General features: G+C 65.3%; 2 protein-coding genes across 3 annotated transcripts; both read right to left on the minus strand.

The window, feature by feature from the left end:
- Positions 1-249: 249 nt before the first annotated feature.
- Positions 250-9738, minus strand: FASTK (Fas activated serine/threonine kinase). The gene is made up of 10 exons (XM_027730478.2): positions 9660-9738; positions 8715-9318; positions 5885-6355; positions 5193-5341; positions 4779-4995; positions 4519-4678; positions 3874-3965; positions 2950-3571; positions 2534-2648; positions 250-561 (listed from the first exon to the last, which is right to left on the minus strand). The coding sequence occupies exons 2-10, from the start codon at positions 9271-9273 to the stop codon at positions 475-477; spliced, it is 2472 nt and encodes an 823-aa protein (XP_027586279.1). The 5' UTR covers positions 9274-9318; positions 9660-9738; the 3' UTR covers positions 250-474.
- Positions 9739-10033: 295 nt separating this feature from the next.
- Positions 10034-11917, minus strand: TMUB1 (transmembrane and ubiquitin like domain containing 1). Of its 2 annotated transcripts, none has more exons than XM_027730472.2 (2): positions 11480-11917; positions 10034-11002 (listed from the first exon to the last, which is right to left on the minus strand). In XM_027730472.2, the coding sequence occupies exons 1-2, from the start codon at positions 11839-11841 to the stop codon at positions 10648-10650; spliced, it is 717 nt and encodes a 238-aa protein (XP_027586273.1). In that variant the 5' UTR covers positions 11842-11917; the 3' UTR covers positions 10034-10647. The 2 variants fall into 2 exon arrangements, with proteins under 2 accessions (XP_027586273.1, XP_039245869.1); XM_039389935.1 differs by having other exon boundaries at positions 10034-11032.
- Positions 11918-17945: the final 6028 nt, after the last annotated feature.

Genomic DNA, 17945 nt, shown 5'->3' on the forward strand with positions numbered 1-17945 from the left:
CAGCCCCCTGTGCACACCCGCTCCCAGCCCTTGCGGGGTCTGCTGTAGCCCCCCAGGACCCCCAGCACCCCAGGGAGGGGCCAGGCCCAAACCCCCTCCCGGCAGCTGTTGGGGGCACAGGGACACCCCCGGTGCCGAGGGGAGCCCAGGCCTGGCCCCTGCAGCGATGCTGGGGTGGCAGAGCCACTGCAGGGGGGCCATGAGGGACCTTCCCCCCACCCCCAGCACCAACCCCCCCGCACCCCTCAAGTCATACCCCAGCCCCCCGTAACGGCAATAAATAATCTCACAGGCCCCCGCCCCCGTGGGAACAGGCGCCCACAGCCTGGGCCCACAGCCCGGCCCCCCAGGACGGGGGGCAGCTCCATATCCCCCTGGCCCCCCAGGATGGGGGGCAGCTCCGTATCCCCCTGCCCAGGGGAAGGGGCTGGCAGCACCCACCTGGCCCCCCACAGCCCCCCCCGGGTCCATCCCTCAGAAGCGCAGCTCCCTCAGCTTCTGCCGCAGGTAGTGCTTGGCCTCCTCGATGCCACTCACCTTCTCCAGCTCCGTGTAGGGCAGCTGTCAGGGGACAGGGACAACGTCAGAGCAGTGACACCAGCTCCAGCACCACCTGCACCCCCAGTGCCAGCAGCCCCCAGCCCGCTGCAGCTGTGGGCGGTGGTGGGAGGAGGAACAGGATGTGGGACGCTCCCCCTGGGAAGGAGGCCAGCGCAGCTCCTGCCAAGGGGATGGAGGGCACGGGAAGCACGGACAAGCCCCCGCTCAGCCCTGGACAGGGTGCAGGGAGGGGCAGGCCCAGGGAGCACCCATGGCCCCAGTTCCAGCCCCCACTGCAGCCAGGACGAGCCTGGCACACTCGTGAAGGTATCTCGAGCCCTGCTCTCAGGCCTCCATGAGGGGGGAAGGAGTACTGGGAGAACTGGAAGTTCTGCTGGCCCAACAGCCCTGAGAGCACCACCAGCGCTCACAGAGCAGGAATGAGGGGCACTGGGACTTGCACTCCAACCACCGGCAAAACAGGGGAGGGATAAAGCATCAGGAAAGCTCTGAGGGCTGGAGCCCCTTGAAATACAGGTGAGAGCTGGGGGTGTTCACCTGGAAAAGAGAAGGCTCCACAGGGAGACCTGAGAGCCCCTTCCAGGGCCTAAAGGGGCTCCAGGAGAGCTGGAGAGGGACTGGGGACAAGGACAAGACAGAATGGCATCCCATTGCCAGAGGGCAGGGATAGATGGGATATTAGGAAGGAATTCTTGGCTGTGAGGGTGGGGAGGCCCTGGCACAGGTTGCCCAGAGAAGCTGTGGCTGCCCCTGGATCCCTGAAAGCGTCCAAGGCCAGGCTGGACACGGCTTGGGGCAATCTGGGCTAGTGGAAGGTGTCCCTGCCCATGGCAAAGGGTGACTGGATGAGCTTTAAGGTCCCTTAAGGTGGGTCCCTGCTGTGCTTTCCACAGCCAAGGGCGTCCCAGAGAGCCTGTGGCACCAGCTGGAGCCCAGTGGTGGGCACTGGGAAGCCCCCTCAGCGTGATGGGGGCTCGGCCCTGCTGTTGCTCTGGGGCCATGGCCAGCCCTGCCCAAATGCTGCCCAAGGGAGAGCCAGCCCTGCTCCCGGCCGTGCTCCCAGCCCTGGGCAGCTCCCAGGCAATTCCTCAGCAGAGTCACAGGACTCCAGAGCTCTGCACAAACAAGGGGCTCTGGGCTGCTGAGCTGTGGAATGAGGAGGAGCCGGTGCTGGCATGGCCCGGCGGCAGCGGGGGGGTGAGGAGCTTGGGAACGGCTGTGGGACGGCTTTTGGGAATGGCTGTAATTCCGGTCAACTCTGCCATGCCGGAGTGAGCAGGACTGAGGGCTCATTTCCGAGCCGTTTACCTCAGAAAGATTCATCCTCAGGCTACAACCACCATAAACAGGTGTGTGGGAGCTGCACACCCTAAACCAACACCTGGAGGTTCCTGAGGGAGCTGCAGACACCTGTGAGGGCTGCGCTGGAGCCCGAGGGCTCCTCCAGCCCCAGTGCTCTGCATAGAGCAGCCAGGGCTGGAACCAGGGTGGGCACCAGGGTGGGCAGGGTCCAACCTCCCTCCCTCTCCCCAGCACATGGGATCACGAGTCACAGCACAGGGACCTGTGTGTCCCCACCTGATTTCACCCTGAGCCCTGGCAGCCTATGCTGCCACTGGTCTGCTGGCCTGGGCTGAGCCCCCTCCCCTTCCCCTCCCTCAGGTTCAGATCTCGCTGCCCAGGACTGACTGTCCCTTGTCCCTGCTTTCCATCAGAGCTGGTGTCACCCGCCAGCCACATGGAAAAAGTCCTGGGTGGGGTGGGGGAGGGCAAGAAGGAGCTGTGCGGATGAGTCATCCCAGTTTCCCCTCATCCCTGCTTCCCCTCACAGGGACTGGAGTGTTTACAGTGGGCATGCCAGCTCTGACCCCGTCCATCCATGGGGATGCCAGCTCCCAACTGCAGGCCCGTCAGATGCCAGCTCTGAGCTCTCAGCCCAACACCCACCGTACCCCACGGCCCCGGCGCTCACCTGCACCAGACAGTATCCCAGCAGCCGCAGGTGCCGGTCCCTCATGGCGCGGGATCCCACCAGGATGTCGGAGTTCTGGCAGTAGTGCCACTTGTCATTGACCGACAGCACCACCCTGCACAGGGGACAGCAGGGATGGCGGTGTCACCCCACCCCACAGCATCACCCCACGTCCCAGTGCCACCCCACCCCACAGACCCTGCTCCCAGAACCACGACGGATGAAGGGCAGCACTCCAAGCCCCCACAGACCCTGCTGGTGGCAGGGCCGGCTGTTCCCAGCACCCCGGGGCGGTGGGGACGGGGGTCTGTAGGTGCCCCACAGTGCCGGGGCCAAGTGCCGCAGAGGGCGGGAGCCGAAGGCAGTGCCAGGGTGGCAGTGCCAGAAGGGACCGGGCACAGGGCCCCGCTCTGTACCTCTGGATCTCCTCGGTGCCCTGTGGCCCCTCGCCCGGGCCCCTCTTGGGGCTGGGCCGGCACGGCGAGGGCGGGGGGCCGGCATCGTCACCGGCGGGGGGGCTCCGCTCCTCGGGGTCCTCCTGGGCCTGCTCCCCCTGGAAGCAGCCGTGCTCGTGGCCAGGGCGGCCGGCGGCCTCCTCCTCCTCCTCCAGGATCTTGCCGATGGGGAACTGGAAGAGGGAGGCGGCGGAGGCGCGGGGGGAGCAGTCGGGGGTGCCCGGCGGCGGAGCCGAGAGGCACTCGGAGGGGCTGCTGAGCGTGGAGCTGCCCGGGCTGCCCAGGGATGGCTCCTTGCTCAGCCCACAGTAATAGTCCGAGGGGGGCTGGAAACAGGGGCCCCCCAGGGCCGGGCAGAGCGCGGGCAGGAACCGCCCGGCCCGGCCGCTCTCCCGGGGGCCTGGGGGGCTGCTGGGCGCCTCTGGAGCAAACGGGGCAAAGTCCTGCAAGTCCGAGGTGAGGGCCAGGACGCTGGAGCGCAGGGACATGGCGGCAGGGGACGTGGCCGGGGGAGCCTTGGAAGCCGCCGGAACGCGGGAGAGAGGCAGCACTGTGCCCGAACGGTTTATCCACAGCAGGAAATCTGTGGAGAGGCAACAGGGATCAGTGAGGCTTTGGGAACCCCCGACTTTTGGAACACGGGCTCAGGGCCCCTGTGGCCCAGCTGGGACTCTGTGCCAGGGAACAGAGGCACAGGAAAACCCCCCTTCCTGTGGCAGGAGGACTCAAGGAGCTTCCTCCCAAAGCGCCACAGAAGGCAGCAATAGAGGGAAGGGGGTGACAGAAACAGCCAGGACTTGTTCTGCCCTAAATAACCTCCCAGATCAGGCCCTGACACACCCCCCCTCCAGCTGGCAGCCCCCTCCCCAGGGCCCAGGGGGTTACCTGTGCAGTACCCCGGGGGCAGCACCTCGTCCTGTCGGTAGCACTCCTCCCCCACCAGCTGCCGCAGTGCCTCGGCCACCAGCCCCTTGTAGCTGTGAGAAGAGGGGACAGTCAGGGGGGCACTGTGGGGGCTGTGTCCCCACACACAGCTGACACGTCCTCCCGCCAAGCACATCCACGCAGAGACGGGAACCCCCGGGAGCAGGAAGCAAAGAACAGGAGCTTTGGGCTCTGTTGTTGGGGGGCAAGAGGGGCCAGGCCCTGGCTCCTTCTGTAAAAAAGCTCCTCCAGAAATCACGACACTATAGGCCTCCAAAAGGGCTCCCCAGGCCTGGCACCACTGCCCAGGGCAGGGGAGAGTCCTCAGCTCTGGAGGGATTTAACAGCTGTGTGGATGTTGCACTTGGGGACACGTCAGCGGTGGCCTTGGCAGTGCTGGAGGATGGGTGGGCTCAGAGTTCTCAGAGGCCTTTTCCAACCCAAACAACTCTACAATTCAAAATGATCCTGTGATTCTACACAGCTCCCCCACAGGCCTCAGAGCTGCCGTGGGGCCTTTCCCCCGGCACCATCTGTGATCCTGCCGGGGCAGGTCACAGACCCCCGTCCCCAGAGAGGACCGGTGGAGGGGCACTGCCCCCTCACCTGTACTTCCTGTTGGCCTCGTCGGCGGTCAGGGCGTGCTCGAACATGAGGACGCGGTACCGCGGGTCGAGCCGGGGGCCGCTGTACTCCCGGAACTCCAGCTCCACCGCCGCGTCCAGCAGCGACAGGTACCGGCGCACGATCAGCGCGTAGGGGCTGCCTGGGGGGAGCAGGATGGAGCCCACCGGGACGGGCACCCCCCACCCATCCCCGCCCCAGCCCTCTGCCAGCTGGGAGCCCCCAGCACAGGCCCCACGTACTCATGACGTTGGTGATGAAGGCTGGGGAGAAGACCTGGTGCAGGACGGTCTGGGGGAAGTGGCTGAGCTGGAACATGGACATGAGGATGTTGACGGTGGCCAGCGGTGAGCTGCCAGCCTTCTGCTCCAGGATGGCCTCCAGCTTGGGGAAGAGCTCCCCATGGTTGGAGGGGCGGTAGTTCATCCGGCTGAAGGGGAACACCAGCTTCTGGATCACCTGTGGCAGGAGGAGAGGGCATGGGGTCGGGGAGGTACGAGGGACAGGCCGGGGCCACCTGCCCAGCACTGGGCAGAGATGGGAGCTCAGAGCCTGCCAGGGTCAGGGCATGACCCCTGATCCCCTGGGACACCCCACTGTGCTGGGGAGAAGGGCCACGGCTCCCCCAGGCCAGGTGTGCCCAGCGAGGAGCTCACCTTGCTGTCCAGCTGCTCCCCGCGCTTCAGCAGGAAGTTGGCGATGGTGTCGAGCAGCCGCGGCTCGCGCAGCCGGTGCCGCGCCACGTACTTGGCGATGAGGGCCATGGTGTAGGGGGTGAGGTTCTCCGCCTTCCGGGGCAGCCACTCTGCCAACACAGCACGGGCACTGCCACGGGGCTGCCTCTGCCCCACCACAGGCCCAGGGCAGGCAAGGGGAACGGGACCGGACAGCAGCACCAGCCCTCCCAAAACCCAGACAGCTCCCAAAAACCCTCAGGTATGGGCCAGGTGAGAGGCTCAGGCAGATTCCTGTCATGAACAGCCAAAGCACAGCTGGAGCACAGCAGGAGCATGCACAGGGTGGAGCCCTTCTGTAAAATCCCACTGGAATTCCACTGTACCCAGCCTGGAGGCACGGTGGGAAACCAAACCCTGGAGAAATGGGGGGTCCCACCCCTCTGGAAGGGCTGGGCTGGGCAGTTGGTGACAGAGTGGCCATGACACCTCCTCCTGCTCCGCCCCCGGAGCCCAGCAGGGCCCCAGCCAGGGATTTCACCACCCCAACGTCCCCGGGGCCCAGGAAGGCAAGGCTGCAGAGCCAGAGCCCTCCGTGTCCCCCGCTCAGCCAGAGCCCTGTGTCCCCTGTGTGGGCAGCAGCAATGCCGGGAGCCCACCCGGGCACCCCTCACCTGCCATGCTGCGGATGAAGCGCTCCTGCCGGTTCTCGTAGAAGAGCTGGGAGCTGAAGATGGCCTCCAGGGCCTTGTTGTTGGCCTCCTGGGCGCACAGGGCCAGCATCTCGTCCAGCAGCGCCAGCTCGTGCTCCCGCATGGCGCTCACCTGGCCCAGCGTGTGCCGCACCAGCCGCAGGATCTTGCGGTTGTTGATGAGCTGCTGGTCGGAGGCCGCGTGGCCCTGCAGCGCCTGCGCCCGCAGCCGGTAGTAGGAGAGGAGCAGGAAGAGGGTCTGCGGGTGCCGCTCCTTCTCCAGGTGCCGCTCCAGGCTGCTGAGGCAGGACTCGACCAGGGGGTGTGGGCTGGAGGGGTGCAGCCGCATCACGCTGCTGAACACCATCGACACGTCCTTCTGGTTGAAGCGGCCCAGGCGGCTGCGGGACTCGTCCTCCAGCACCCGCACGAGCGGCGACTCCCCGGGCAGCCCTGCAGGGGCACGGGCACGGGTCAGACACTGGGCACGGATCAGCGCCACAGACAGCTCAGTTCACACCTCAGCCCCACAGCACAACCGCCTCCGGAGCTCAGGCACGAGGCCACCGCCGGGGCAGGACGGATGTGCCGCGTCAGTGACCAAACCAAGTAGCAGAAGGGGAAGGGAAGGCAAAGCCTGGCTGGAACATCAGCGCACCCGCACCATGGAAAACACCACGTGGAGCTATGGGGTCGTTCCCACCCACCCCACCGGAATGGGAGCCCTGCGGCTCACCCGCATGAGAGAGGTTCATTTCCTAAGTCTCAAACATCTTCAGGACAAATAATTCATGGAATCCCAAAATTCCAGAATGATTTGAGTTGGAAGGGATCTTAAATCCCATCCAGTTCCTCACTCTGCCAAGGGCAGGGACACCTTCCACAAGACCAGGTTGCTTCAAGCCCTGTCCAACCCAGCCTTGAACAATTCCAGGGCTGGGGCAGCCACGATACTCTGGGCAACCAAAAAATTCACCTCAAAAAGTTCTTTAAAAACAGTTGTGGTTGGAAAACAACTGAGACTTCTCACGTGACCAGACTAAACCCTGTTTGTTCCGGCAGAGACTAATCCTTTGGCTTTTCTGACCTTCTCCCATTTCCCGGCTCAGCTTTAGCCTGTCCGACCTGGCTCCCAGGGAAACACTTCCCTGCAGCTCGGGAGTGTTATCCAGCCCTCGGCTGTCAGGAGGGATCTCCTCAGCAGAGGCACAGAGTGCTGGGAGGCCCCAGAGTCCCCCGTCCCCCCCGAGGCTGAGCTGGCACGGGCAGTACAGGGCGAGTCACTGTGGGTTATCGTTAACCACAACTCAGGAGGGGGAACGTGCAGAATTGGTCTGAGCAGCTGCTTTGTTCTGTAAAAAGGCCTCAAAAGGGGCTTGGAGTTTGTGTTAATGAGGGGCGAGAACCAAGTGCGGGGAACAGCAGAGCTGGGTGCCCGGCACGGGGGTCTCGGCAAGGGCAGCCCCGGCTCAGCGTCAACAAACAGCCGGCGCCGCCGGCTCGAGGGGGAAGAAAAGCACCGGCCCCCCTCCCCCGCCAGGGGCTCGAGTTACTGCGGCAACCGCGGCCGGGCAGCTCCGCCAAGCCCCGGCCCGAGGGGGCTGCCGGGGACGGGAACGGCTGGGGGGAGCCGCAGACGGAAGGGCAGGCACCCGCCAGATCATGGAATTCTGTAATGGCTTGGGCTGGAAGGGATCTTGAAGATCATCCTGTTCCACCCCCTGCCACGGGCAGGGACACCTTCCACCAGCCCAGGTTGCTCCAAGCCCCGTCCAGCCTGGCCCCGAACACTTCCAGGGATCCAGGGGCAGCCACAGCTTCTCTGGGCAACCTGTGCCAGGGCCTCCCCACCCTCCCAGCCAGGAATTCCTTCCCAATATCCCATCAACCCTGCCCTCTGGCAGTGGGAAGCCATTCCCTGTGTCCTGTCCCTCCAGGCCTTGTCCCCAGTCCCTCTCCAGCTCTCCTGGAGCCCCTTCAGGCCCTGCCAGGGGCTCTCAGCTCTCCCTGTGGATCCTTCTCTTCTCCAGGGGAACCCCACCCAGCTCTCCCAGCCTGGCTCCAGAGCAGAGGGGCTCCAGCCCTGGGAGCATCTCTAGGGCCTCCACTGGACTTGCTCCAGCAGCTCCACGTCCTCCTGCTGTTGTTCCCTGGAGCTGGAGGCAGTTCTGCAGGTGAGGTCTCACCTGAGTGGGTCAGGATTCCCCCCGGCCCTCCTGCCCACTCCTCTTTTACACAGACCCCAATCCCCTCCTTGTGACAGGAGAACGTGCAGGGTCTTCTGTGCCCAGTGAAGGGGGAACCCCTGGCACACAGCCCCAGCTCCGTAACATCCAGAGGCAGCTGCACAGGAACCCAAACACCTCAAACATTCTTCCCTGCAGAGGTGACATAGGGCTTGTGACACAGCCCGGGTGACATAGGGCTTGTGCCCTGGAAGGGTTCAGTCAAGGCTGAAACCTCAGTGCTCAGGTGTTTCAGGGCCTGGAACTGGGCTCCAGGAGCAGCTGATCCACACTGGCCAGGCAGTGCTGCCCAGCATCCTGGCTCCCGCTGGCTCCAGCACTGATTCCCGGGGCAGCCAGGGGCACCCTGCTCTCCTGCCCCTCAAGCAGAACCCTCAGAGCAGGGTGCCCCAGGGCAGTGCTGCCCCCTGAGCAGAGCCCTCCCTGAGGGGCATCCAGCCCTCCTGCCCCCCAAACAGAGCAGAACTGGTCTGAGCAGTCCGTGCCCCTCGAAGAGCACAGCTCCAGGTGCCACACACCCACCCGGCCCCAGGCCCCGGTGCCGTCCCGCCCCGGGGGTGGCTCACCCAGCGCAGCCGCCGCGTACAGGCAGTTGACGATGCTGAAGTTGTCGAACTTGGCGCAGCCGCTGACGATGGCCTGGCACAGCGCGTGGAACTCGGGCTGCTCCAGCACCTGCCCCGCGGGCCCGTGCCCGGCCCCGGCCCCCGCGGGCGGCCCCGGCTGCTGCTGCAGGAGCTGGCCCAGCTTGTGCAGCGCGATGGGGTAGTGGCTGGCCGACACCTTGCCCGGGTTCTGCGTGACCCAGCGCAGCACCTCGCCCACGCTGCGCGAGCGCTCGATCAGCCGCTTCATGGTGAAGAAGGTGTCGTAGCTCATCTTCTCGTGGATGAAGTTCCAGCTCTTCCTCTTGCCGTGGGCCCGGCCCCGGCCGCCGTCCGGGGGCACGGGGGGCAGCAGCCCATGGCCGTAGGGGTCCAGGGGCAGCAGCAGCCGCGGCCTGGCCTTGCCGGCGCAGCAGCAGGCGGGGAACATCGCGGCGCCGCGGCGCTCACGGGCAGCCGGGCCCCGCGGGCCCGCCCGGGTCAGAGCGCGCAGCCATGGACACAGCAGCGGGCACAGCATGGCGGGGGCGGCGCGGCGCGGGGGGCTCCGCGGCTCCGGGGGACCCTGCGGAACAGCGGGGGTGCGGGCAGTGAGGGGGGCTGCGGGACGGCCGGGGCCGGCGGGGGCACAGGGACCGCCCCACCCACGGGGACCCCCGACCTGTCAGGGTCCCCCCATCCACAGAGACCTCCACCCGCACGAGCCCCTGGCACCGGGGCCTCGGCCCTGCCCGGGTCCCCGTCCCGCCCAGCGCCGCGGTCCCGAGATCCCCGGCCCGGCCGGTGTCCCCCGGCCCACAGCCCTCTCCCCTCTCCCGGGCACACACCGACCCCCGGGCGCCGACGGGCCCGCCGCGGCCCCCCGGCGGGCCTCCCCGCTCCCCCCCAGACCCGTCCCGTCCGTACATGGCGCTGGCGGCCGCTCGGTCCCGCCGCTCAGCGCTGCGGGGCCCCGGACGCGGACCGGGAGCGCGGCCCCGCCGCCATCTTCGCGGCCCCGCCCCGCGCGCGAACCTTCCGGGGCGGGGCCGGCGCGCGCCGTATGCAAATCACCCCTGAGCCCCAACCAATGAGGGAGCGCGCCGCGAAGGGGCTGCCGGCGCAGGCGCGCTGCGGTCCTGCGGAGCGCGTGGCTGGACGCGCAGGCCCCGCCCCCTCCCGGAGCCCCGCCCCTCGGTCCCGGTTCCCCCCGGTCCCGGTTCCCCCCGGTCCCCCGTCACCCCCTTCCCGCCCGTTCCCCCTCCCGCTCCCCGACGGCGCAGCAGAGCCGGGACGCCGCGGCCGGTCACAGTCCTTCCTTTTTAATTGTTACGGCGGTGAGGGGCGGCATCCCCCAGCACAGCACTGGGACCCTCGGGACAGTGGGGAGCACATCCCGCCCGGCACCGAGACCCCCGGGGGGCGCGCTCCCCCGGCACAGGGACTCCCGGCACCCCGGGAGCACATTCCGCCTGGCACCCTCGGGATCTCTGGAGCATATCCTGCCGGCACCAGGAGTCCCGGCACTGCAAGGAGCATGTCCCCCCCCGCACCGGGACCCCCGGGAGCTGCCCCCGGGAGGGGTTGGGCCATACCCCCGCGGGAAGGAGCGCCGGGGGCACAGCCACCCGTGGAGCGGCCGTGGGACACTCCGTGCAGGGCCGGGGGGCACCGGGACCCCCCTAGAGGTAGCTGAGCCTCCACTCCTGCAACAGCCCCCGGCCCCGGAGCCCCAGCACGAGGTGAGGGGACCTCCCGGGACCCCTGGGCCTACAGCCCCTGGGGGACACAGTCCGGAGCCCGGCCCCTCTGGTTCCGATGTATTGGGTGAGCTGAACGCAGAGCCCCAGGTGGGCTGGGGGGCTCCCCAGGTGTCCGAGCGTGGCCTGGGGCCCGGGAGCGGGTCCGGGCCGCGCTATCTGCGGTACATGGCGAAGGCCACGAAGGTGACGAGCAGGGTGAGCCCGGCCAGGCAGGTGGTGGCGGTGGCGGTGAAGACGTGGCGGTGCTGCAGCTGCAGGTACCAGAGCAGGGCCAGCAGCAGCACGAAGAGTGGCAGCGCCAGGCTGCCCACGCCCAGCGCGGCAGGCGCGGGGCCGCGGGGTCCGGGGGGCCCGGGCGCGGCGGGGGCGGCACTGGGCGGGGACAGGTGGCAGTGCAGGACACTCAGGTGGCCCAGGTGCAGCCCCGCCAGGCTCTGGGCATCGTCGCGCAGCAGCTGCCCCTGGTAGATCAGCCGTACCTGCTGCTCCTGCCCGGGGAAGTAGGTCCTGGAGGGGACGAGGACAGGGGTGTTGCCTCTGGACAAGGACAGGGGTGTCACCGCTGGCAGGACAGGCCTCTCCACCCACCCTGTGCCATTGTGCCCACTCGGACCCCCCGCCCCACCTGCATACCTGAGTCCATGTCCCCATTACCCACTCCCAGTGCCACCCGCCAGCACAGTCCCCTCCATCCTCCTGTGGACGTGCCCACTGTGACCTCCACCCTGCCCCGCACACTTGTGCCCCTGTGTCCCTGCAGCTGTCACCTGCCAGGGCACTCCCCTCTGTCCACCCCTGCCCCTCTGCGCAGCTGTGCCCGCACATCCTCATCACCCGCACCAGGGCTCACCTGCCAGCACGGGCTGTCCCACGGCCACAGCGCCGGGCACAGACACCCGGGACAAGCCCACCTGCCCCGGGCACGGCTGTCCCCTCCCGGGGGCCCCCGGGCCGGGACACGTCGGCGCTGCCCGCCCCCCTCACCTCTTGAGCGCCCCGACGGTGTCCCCGGGGCGCACCCGCGCCAGGCGCTCGGTGTCGTTCAGGAACTTGAGCCGCAGCACCAGCGTGGGCTCGGCGGGGCCCTCGGGGGCGGCCGCGGGGGGCTCCCGGTGCCGCAGCCCCGCCGCCTCATCGGGGGCCGCCGCTCCCTCGGCCGGGGCCGCGGACGGGGCCGGGGCCGGGGCCTTGCGCTCGGTGGGGGCCGCGCTCGGACCCGCCTCGGGCGGCGGCGCCGCGGGCTCGGGGGCGCGCGTGGAGGCCCAGGCGAGCCCCAGCACCGCGGCCGCCAGCAGCAGCGCGAACAGCACCGTCACCTCGTCGCCGACGCCCTCGATCAGCGCCATGGCGGCGGCCGGGCCGGGAGGGCGCTCCGAGCGGGGGCTCCGGGCGGGCGCGGCCTCAGCCCGCGGGGCCGCGGGGAACCGGAGCCGCGGCCGCACCGGGCCGGACTCGGGCCGCCATCGCGCCGCTTCCGGCCGGGCGCGGGGGGCGCCGGGACGTGTAGTCCTGCGCCGCGGCAGGGCGCTCGGGCGCGGGGCACGCCGGGAGCTGTAGTCTGCCGGCAGGCGCCATGGCGGGGTTGTGCCGCGCGGGGCACGCCGGGAGTTGTGGTCCCGTCGGGCGGGGGGACGCCGAGAATTTTAGCCCAGCCCCTTCGCTGTGCTCAGGCACTCCTAGTACGATCCCGGTCACTTCCAGTCAAATGTCAGCTGCGCCCAGCGTGCTCCCGGTTGCTCCTGGTCACCCCCGCTATGGCTCCAGTCACTCCCATTATGAACCGAGTCACTTCCAGTAGGGCTCCAGTCACTGCCTGCATGATTCCAGTCACTTCCAGTCACTCCCAGTATGATCCCAGTCTCTCCTAGATATTCCCAGTATTATTCCAGTAATTCCCAGTCTGATTCCAGTCAGTTCCAGTATGATCTCAGTGTTATCCTAGCATTGGCCTAGCTGCTCCCAGTATGATCCCAGTTGCCCCCAGTGTGGTTCCAGTTGCCCCCAGCATGGTCTCAGTTGCTCCTAGTCACCCATAGTATGGCTCCTGTCACTTCCAGTATGATCCCAGTCACTTCCAGTCACTACCAGTATGATCTCAGTCCTTTCCGGATGCTCCCAGTGTTATTCCAGTGACTCCCAGTATGAAACCAATCACAAACCAGGATAAAATCAGGAGGCAGCAGCATGCAAGGGCAGCCCCTTCCTGCTGGGGGAATCCAGGGGGGTTGGGGGGCTCCAGGAGGGAAGTCACGACTTCCCTTCCAGGATCCTGTATGGGAGCTGCCTGGGTGGGAAGGACAGGTGAGGCTGTGTCAGCCTGGAGCTGCTGAGCGGATCCCGGGGCTGGCGCAGGGATGGATGTGAGAGCAGCAGCAGATTTCAACCACGACTGATCTGTGCGGGTGGAGAACTGGGATTTATCCCTTCCCGATGTCAGAATGAGCCCGAACACGCCATCAGAGTGGTTGTGGCTGCTCAGATTTGAGGGTTTATCCAGTGCTTCATCCCCTCTCCGATAAATCCGGTGTCTGGTTGTCACTGTGGATTTGTCTGGCTTCAGCTCCCAGAGGTTGAGACTTTTCCGTCCTCCCAGCCTCGATTAAGGAGCCATTTAATATTCCCATGAAAGTACATCCAGTCACCCCTCAGTTTCCTGGGAAAGCTGAGCAGACTGTGCACCTTAAATCCACTGCCGAGGGACCACAGAGCCCTCGAGTTATCCTGCTGGGGGCTGCTCCCAATCCCTTGGATTTTTCAGTGTTCTCTCAAAATATCAGTGGTATAAAGCAGTGGCTGGTTCTGGAGCTGCTGCTCCAGAGGTGGGGCCCCCCTCCCCTGCCTGGGCTCCCCGAGTGGCAGTGAGGTGGCCCTGGGGGCTCCTGGGCAGCAGCACCCAAAGGTGCCCCAGCCCCTTCCTGCAGCTCTGTCCCCACTGGGGCTGGGGGATGAGCTGGGGGCTCCGGCCCTGTGGCGATCGAGGGGTCCAGACTCCGTTCTGGTGCAAAACGAAGACCTTTATTTTAACGATGCATAAGCTTATATACCCTGGGCAGAACAACAGATAATTCAAGCCGAACAATTGGTAATTTTCTACTTTTGCTTACTTTCTCAAACTACATAATTCAGCATAGGTTTTAACAGATACAATTAACTACAGTTTTTAGCAACCAAGGTCTTTCTTGCAGTCTTGTATCTTCTTTCTTCTGTGTCTTCTTCTCTTGCTTACCGTTCCCACGGCTTTCTGCCAACCAGTGCAACAATGCCCACTGTCCTGGGCCCGAGGGATGTGACACTGTTCACCTCCTTACGGCCCCTCCAACACAGGAGGAACCAGTGTGGGCACAGGCCCAGGGCAGTGCCTGTCCCCTGTGCCGGGTGCTGCTGAGGCCCTACCTCAAATCCTGGAGTCATTTTGGGCCCCTCAACAAGATATTGAGGAGCTGGAGTGTGTCCAGGGAAGGGAATGGAGCTGGGGAAGGGGCTGGAGCACCAGAAGTGGCTGAGGGAGCTGGCAGGAGAAAAGGAGGCTTGGGAGGACCTTCTCCCTCTCTGCAAGTCCCTGACAGGAGGGGGGAGCTGGGGGGGTCGGGCTCTGCTCCCAGTGAACAAGGGACAGGAGGAGAGGGAACGGCCTCAAGCTGTGCCAGGGGAGGGTCAGGCTGGATATTGGGAGAACATTTCCATGAGAAGGGCTGCCCTGTTGTGTTTCTGCCTTTAATCTGTCGGGGTTCATAGTCCCCTCCATTTCCTCTTTACTCACCAGTTCACCTTTTCTCAGTGTTTCTCAGACAGACACTGAGGCTGAGACCCCTCCTGCCCTGCTGGCATTCCAGACTCACTGGCCCTGTGCCCTGGTTGGAACCCCCAGCTCCCTCTGATTGGCGCCCAGGGGAGTTTAATCCACCTTGCTCCATTTTCAGCTTCTTTTCACAAAGCCCAGGTGCCTGCATGGTTCAGGTCCTGTGAACTGAGGTCTGTGACCAGAGGGGGGTCACAGAGGGATCCTGCCCCAGGTTCCTGTGACCACCCCAGCCCTGGGGTGCAGCACCTGGACACCTGTGGGAGCAGGACATGTCCCAGCTGTCACTGAGCCCCACGGGGTGGCCTGAGGTGGCTGATGGTGTCATGAGGGGTCACAGCAAGGGACACAGACAATCGTGGTCCTTCAAACTGAGGTCGCCTCACCAGGCCAGTGGCCACCTCGTGCCCTTGGCACAGCCCCGGGTGTGATGCTCTGCTCCTCTCTGCTCCACACCAGAGCTGCTGGAGCCTCGCGGGGGGGCGGGGGGGAGGGCACAGCGGGATGCTGCGCCCGGGTGATGGATTTTGGATTTGCAATTTGACGGCCGCACGGTGCGGATCCGGATGGGATTAACGGTGGAGCTGGTACCTCCACGCTCCAGAGCGAGATTCACGAGCTGCAGCTATTCCGGGGAAAGCTCCTGGCTGATCCCCGGCCCGGAGAGGACGGTCCCTGTCACCGGAGGGTGACATTAAACAGCTCCCTCCCACCGAGCTGCTGCTGCCGTGCACCGAGTGCCGATGGGTTTGGGAACAGGAGCCGCTGCCGTGCGGGGTGTGCGGGAGGAGGGGCAGCCCGAGCCCCTCGGGGAGGGACGGGGCTCCTGCTCCCCTCGGTCCAGGGAAGAGGAGCAGTGTCCCCAGCAGTGTCCCCAGCGCTGTCCCCCAGCAGAGCCCTTGGCTCTCCTGACAGAGATGTCTCCAGAGATGAAGCCCCAGTTCCTATTGCGAGAATGATCAAGGACCTCAGGGCCTCCAGTGCCCTGAGAAGCCTAAAACCCCTGGAGAGCCCTCTGGGATCCCCCCTCGGCCCATGGGGCCCAGACACCCTCTGGAGCTCAGCCCCGGGCCTTGGCCTCCCCTCGGCTCTGTTCTGGGGGGGCTGCTCCCCAGCCCTGCACCCCACGTGGGCATCGGGGGGCTGCAGTGGGGACCCTCCTGCTGCCCCACATGGGCTCTGGCACTGTCTGGTGTCACGGAATGGTTTGGGTGGGAAGGGGCCTTCAAACCCATCCCGTTCCACACCCCTGTCGTGGGCAGGGACACCAGAGGCACTGGAGCGGCTGGTCTGGGGGTGGGAGCAGCGGCAGGAGGAGGAGGAGGAGGAGTGGGAGAAGGAGGAGGAGGAGGAGGAGGCGGCATCGCTGCTCTTGGCAGCGGCGCCGTTTGAGGCACACGCGAACGGCAGCGTCAGAGGGAGACGCTGCAGATGGAGCTGAGAAAGTTGAAGATCTGAACGTGAAATTCACCCTGAAAAGCAGTTTCGATCTCTGCATGTCTCCTGTCCACAGAGAGTGGCCGGCGGGCCATCCCTGAGGGAGTGTTTGCTGGTCCCCAGCTACTCCCGCCTTTGAACTTTTCCTCTTGTTTTCCATTGAAGTTCCCTCCAGGTTTTATCCTATCCCTGTACTAAGCCCCAGCTCCATCTGTTTGTTCTGCTCCCTCTGCTCCTCCGTTCTCCAGTGCCAGCCCCAGTCCTGCTCCACAGGGGCTGTCAGGGACAGGATCCCCTCGACCCCTGTGCAGGCTTTGGCCGGGGGATGCTCTATCCCAGTGCCTGCTGTGCCTCATCCCATCCCTGTGCCCTGTGTCCTGCTGTGTGGTGGGAGGTGGGGGGGACCTGAGGGACCCCCAGTGCTGGGACACACTGGTGGCCCAAAGGGACACAAAATGTTCTCTCAGGGTGGTCTGTGAACACCCACACAGGGGGTGAGAGGCCAGGACTGCAGGGGGGCATCACACATCTCTGCTGGAGGAGGACAAGGGGAAGGAGGAGGAGGAGGAGAAGGAGCAGAAGGAGAAGGAGGAGATGTGGGGGTGGCCACCAATGCCCACCTGTCAGGGGAAAGTCACCTCAACCTGTCCCTGCTGCCACCTCAGCCAGATGAGGGTGAGGTAAGAATGAAGGACAATGTCCTATCCCTCACCAGGAATAAATCCCAGAATCCCTGTCTGTGAGGGTGATGTGGAGGAGGGAACTGCGAGCACATGGAGCGTCCAGATATTCCAAGGGGCTGAAATGGAGGCAATTTATAAATGTTTATGCATCAAACTGACCGAGGGCAGGGTTAGGTGGGGTACTGGGCAGAAATCTTTCCCTGTGAGGGTGGGGAGGCCCTGGCACAGGTTGCCCAGAGACTGTGTGGCTGCCTCATCCCTGAAAGTGTTCAAGGCCGGGTTGGTCAAGGCTTGGGGAGCCCTGGGGTAACGGGAGGTGTCCCTGCCCAGGGCAGGGAGTGGAATGAAATGAGCTTTAAGGTCCCTTCCCACAAAAACCATTCTGGGATGATGATGATGATAGCAGATCAAGAAAATGGCTGTGAGCAAGGACAGAGAGACCCCCAGCGAAAATGGGCTGGAGAAAGTCCAGGGCATGGCCAGGCACTGCGGTGCCAGGACGGCTCCGCAGAGCGGACATGGACCCATCGGACACGTCAGGAAAGGGCCAGCCCAGCAGAGCTGTGACTCACAGAGCCATTAGGGACCTTTGGAAGCCTCGGTGAGTGTGCAGGTGAGGGGAGCCTGGTGCTGTAACAGACGCAGATGTTCTGAAAGCTTTCAACAAAACCAAACCCAAAAAAGCTGTTTTCTAATAAACCCCTTCTCGAGCTGGCTGGGATGCACTTGAGGAATCCTGGCAGGGCACAGGAGGGAGACGGGGAGGGCAGGGAGGTGCTTGTCCCACCCACGCAACCCAGCACCCACTGCCACGTCCCAGAGGATTCCGGAGCCGGGAGGCATTTAGAAACCTCCCAGAGATGTCTCCTCCTCCTCCTTTTTGTCCTCCTCCTCATCTTCATCTCCCACCCTTCCCACCATCACCCAGAGAAGGGTGGAGGGTGGGAGCCAGCCCCCACTGCCCCCCCAGCCCCACTGGCAGCAGTGCATCACTGCCCGCTGTGACGCTGGTCCTTGGGGGTAAGGGGGGGCGATCCATTGGGATCTTGGCTCTCTCAGCTGTCTGCTTTTTCATTCCTTCCTCTTTTCCCAAATTCCACTTTCTCATTTAATCTGCCAGGGCCCATGATCCCACTTATTTTATGTTTCTCAGCCTTTTGGAAGATGCCAGCTCATCCCCAGTGAGCTCCACTGGCTCCCACGGCACTGCCAGGACCTGTCAGCCCAGTGCCCCATCAGAACCTTTCTGTGCCTCCGGTCACCCCTTGCAGGCTGTTTTAGGGGTGGGCACAGCGTGGGGGTTGTTATTGGCCCCTGCCCAACAGCCATCCCCTGTGATGGCCCCCTGGGTGGTTTCATTACCATGATGGTCCCCCAGACAGTCCCGTGCCCTTGCCAGACCTCGCTGGAGCGGCCTGAACCGAGCATGTGAGTGAGGGAACAGCAGTGGGCCCTGTGGGCAGGGGGTGACCCGGGAGGGGACCCCGCCACGGCGGGGCAGCAGCTGGTGGGCATCCAAGGACCTCTTGGG

The sequence above is a fragment of the Pipra filicauda genome, unplaced genomic scaffold (assembly GCF_003945595.2).
Source record: "Pipra filicauda isolate LSUMZ 115617 unplaced genomic scaffold, ASM394559v2 scaffold78_size3787270_pilon, whole genome shotgun sequence".
Taxonomy (NCBI): domain Eukaryota; kingdom Metazoa; phylum Chordata; class Aves; order Passeriformes; family Pipridae; genus Pipra; species Pipra filicauda.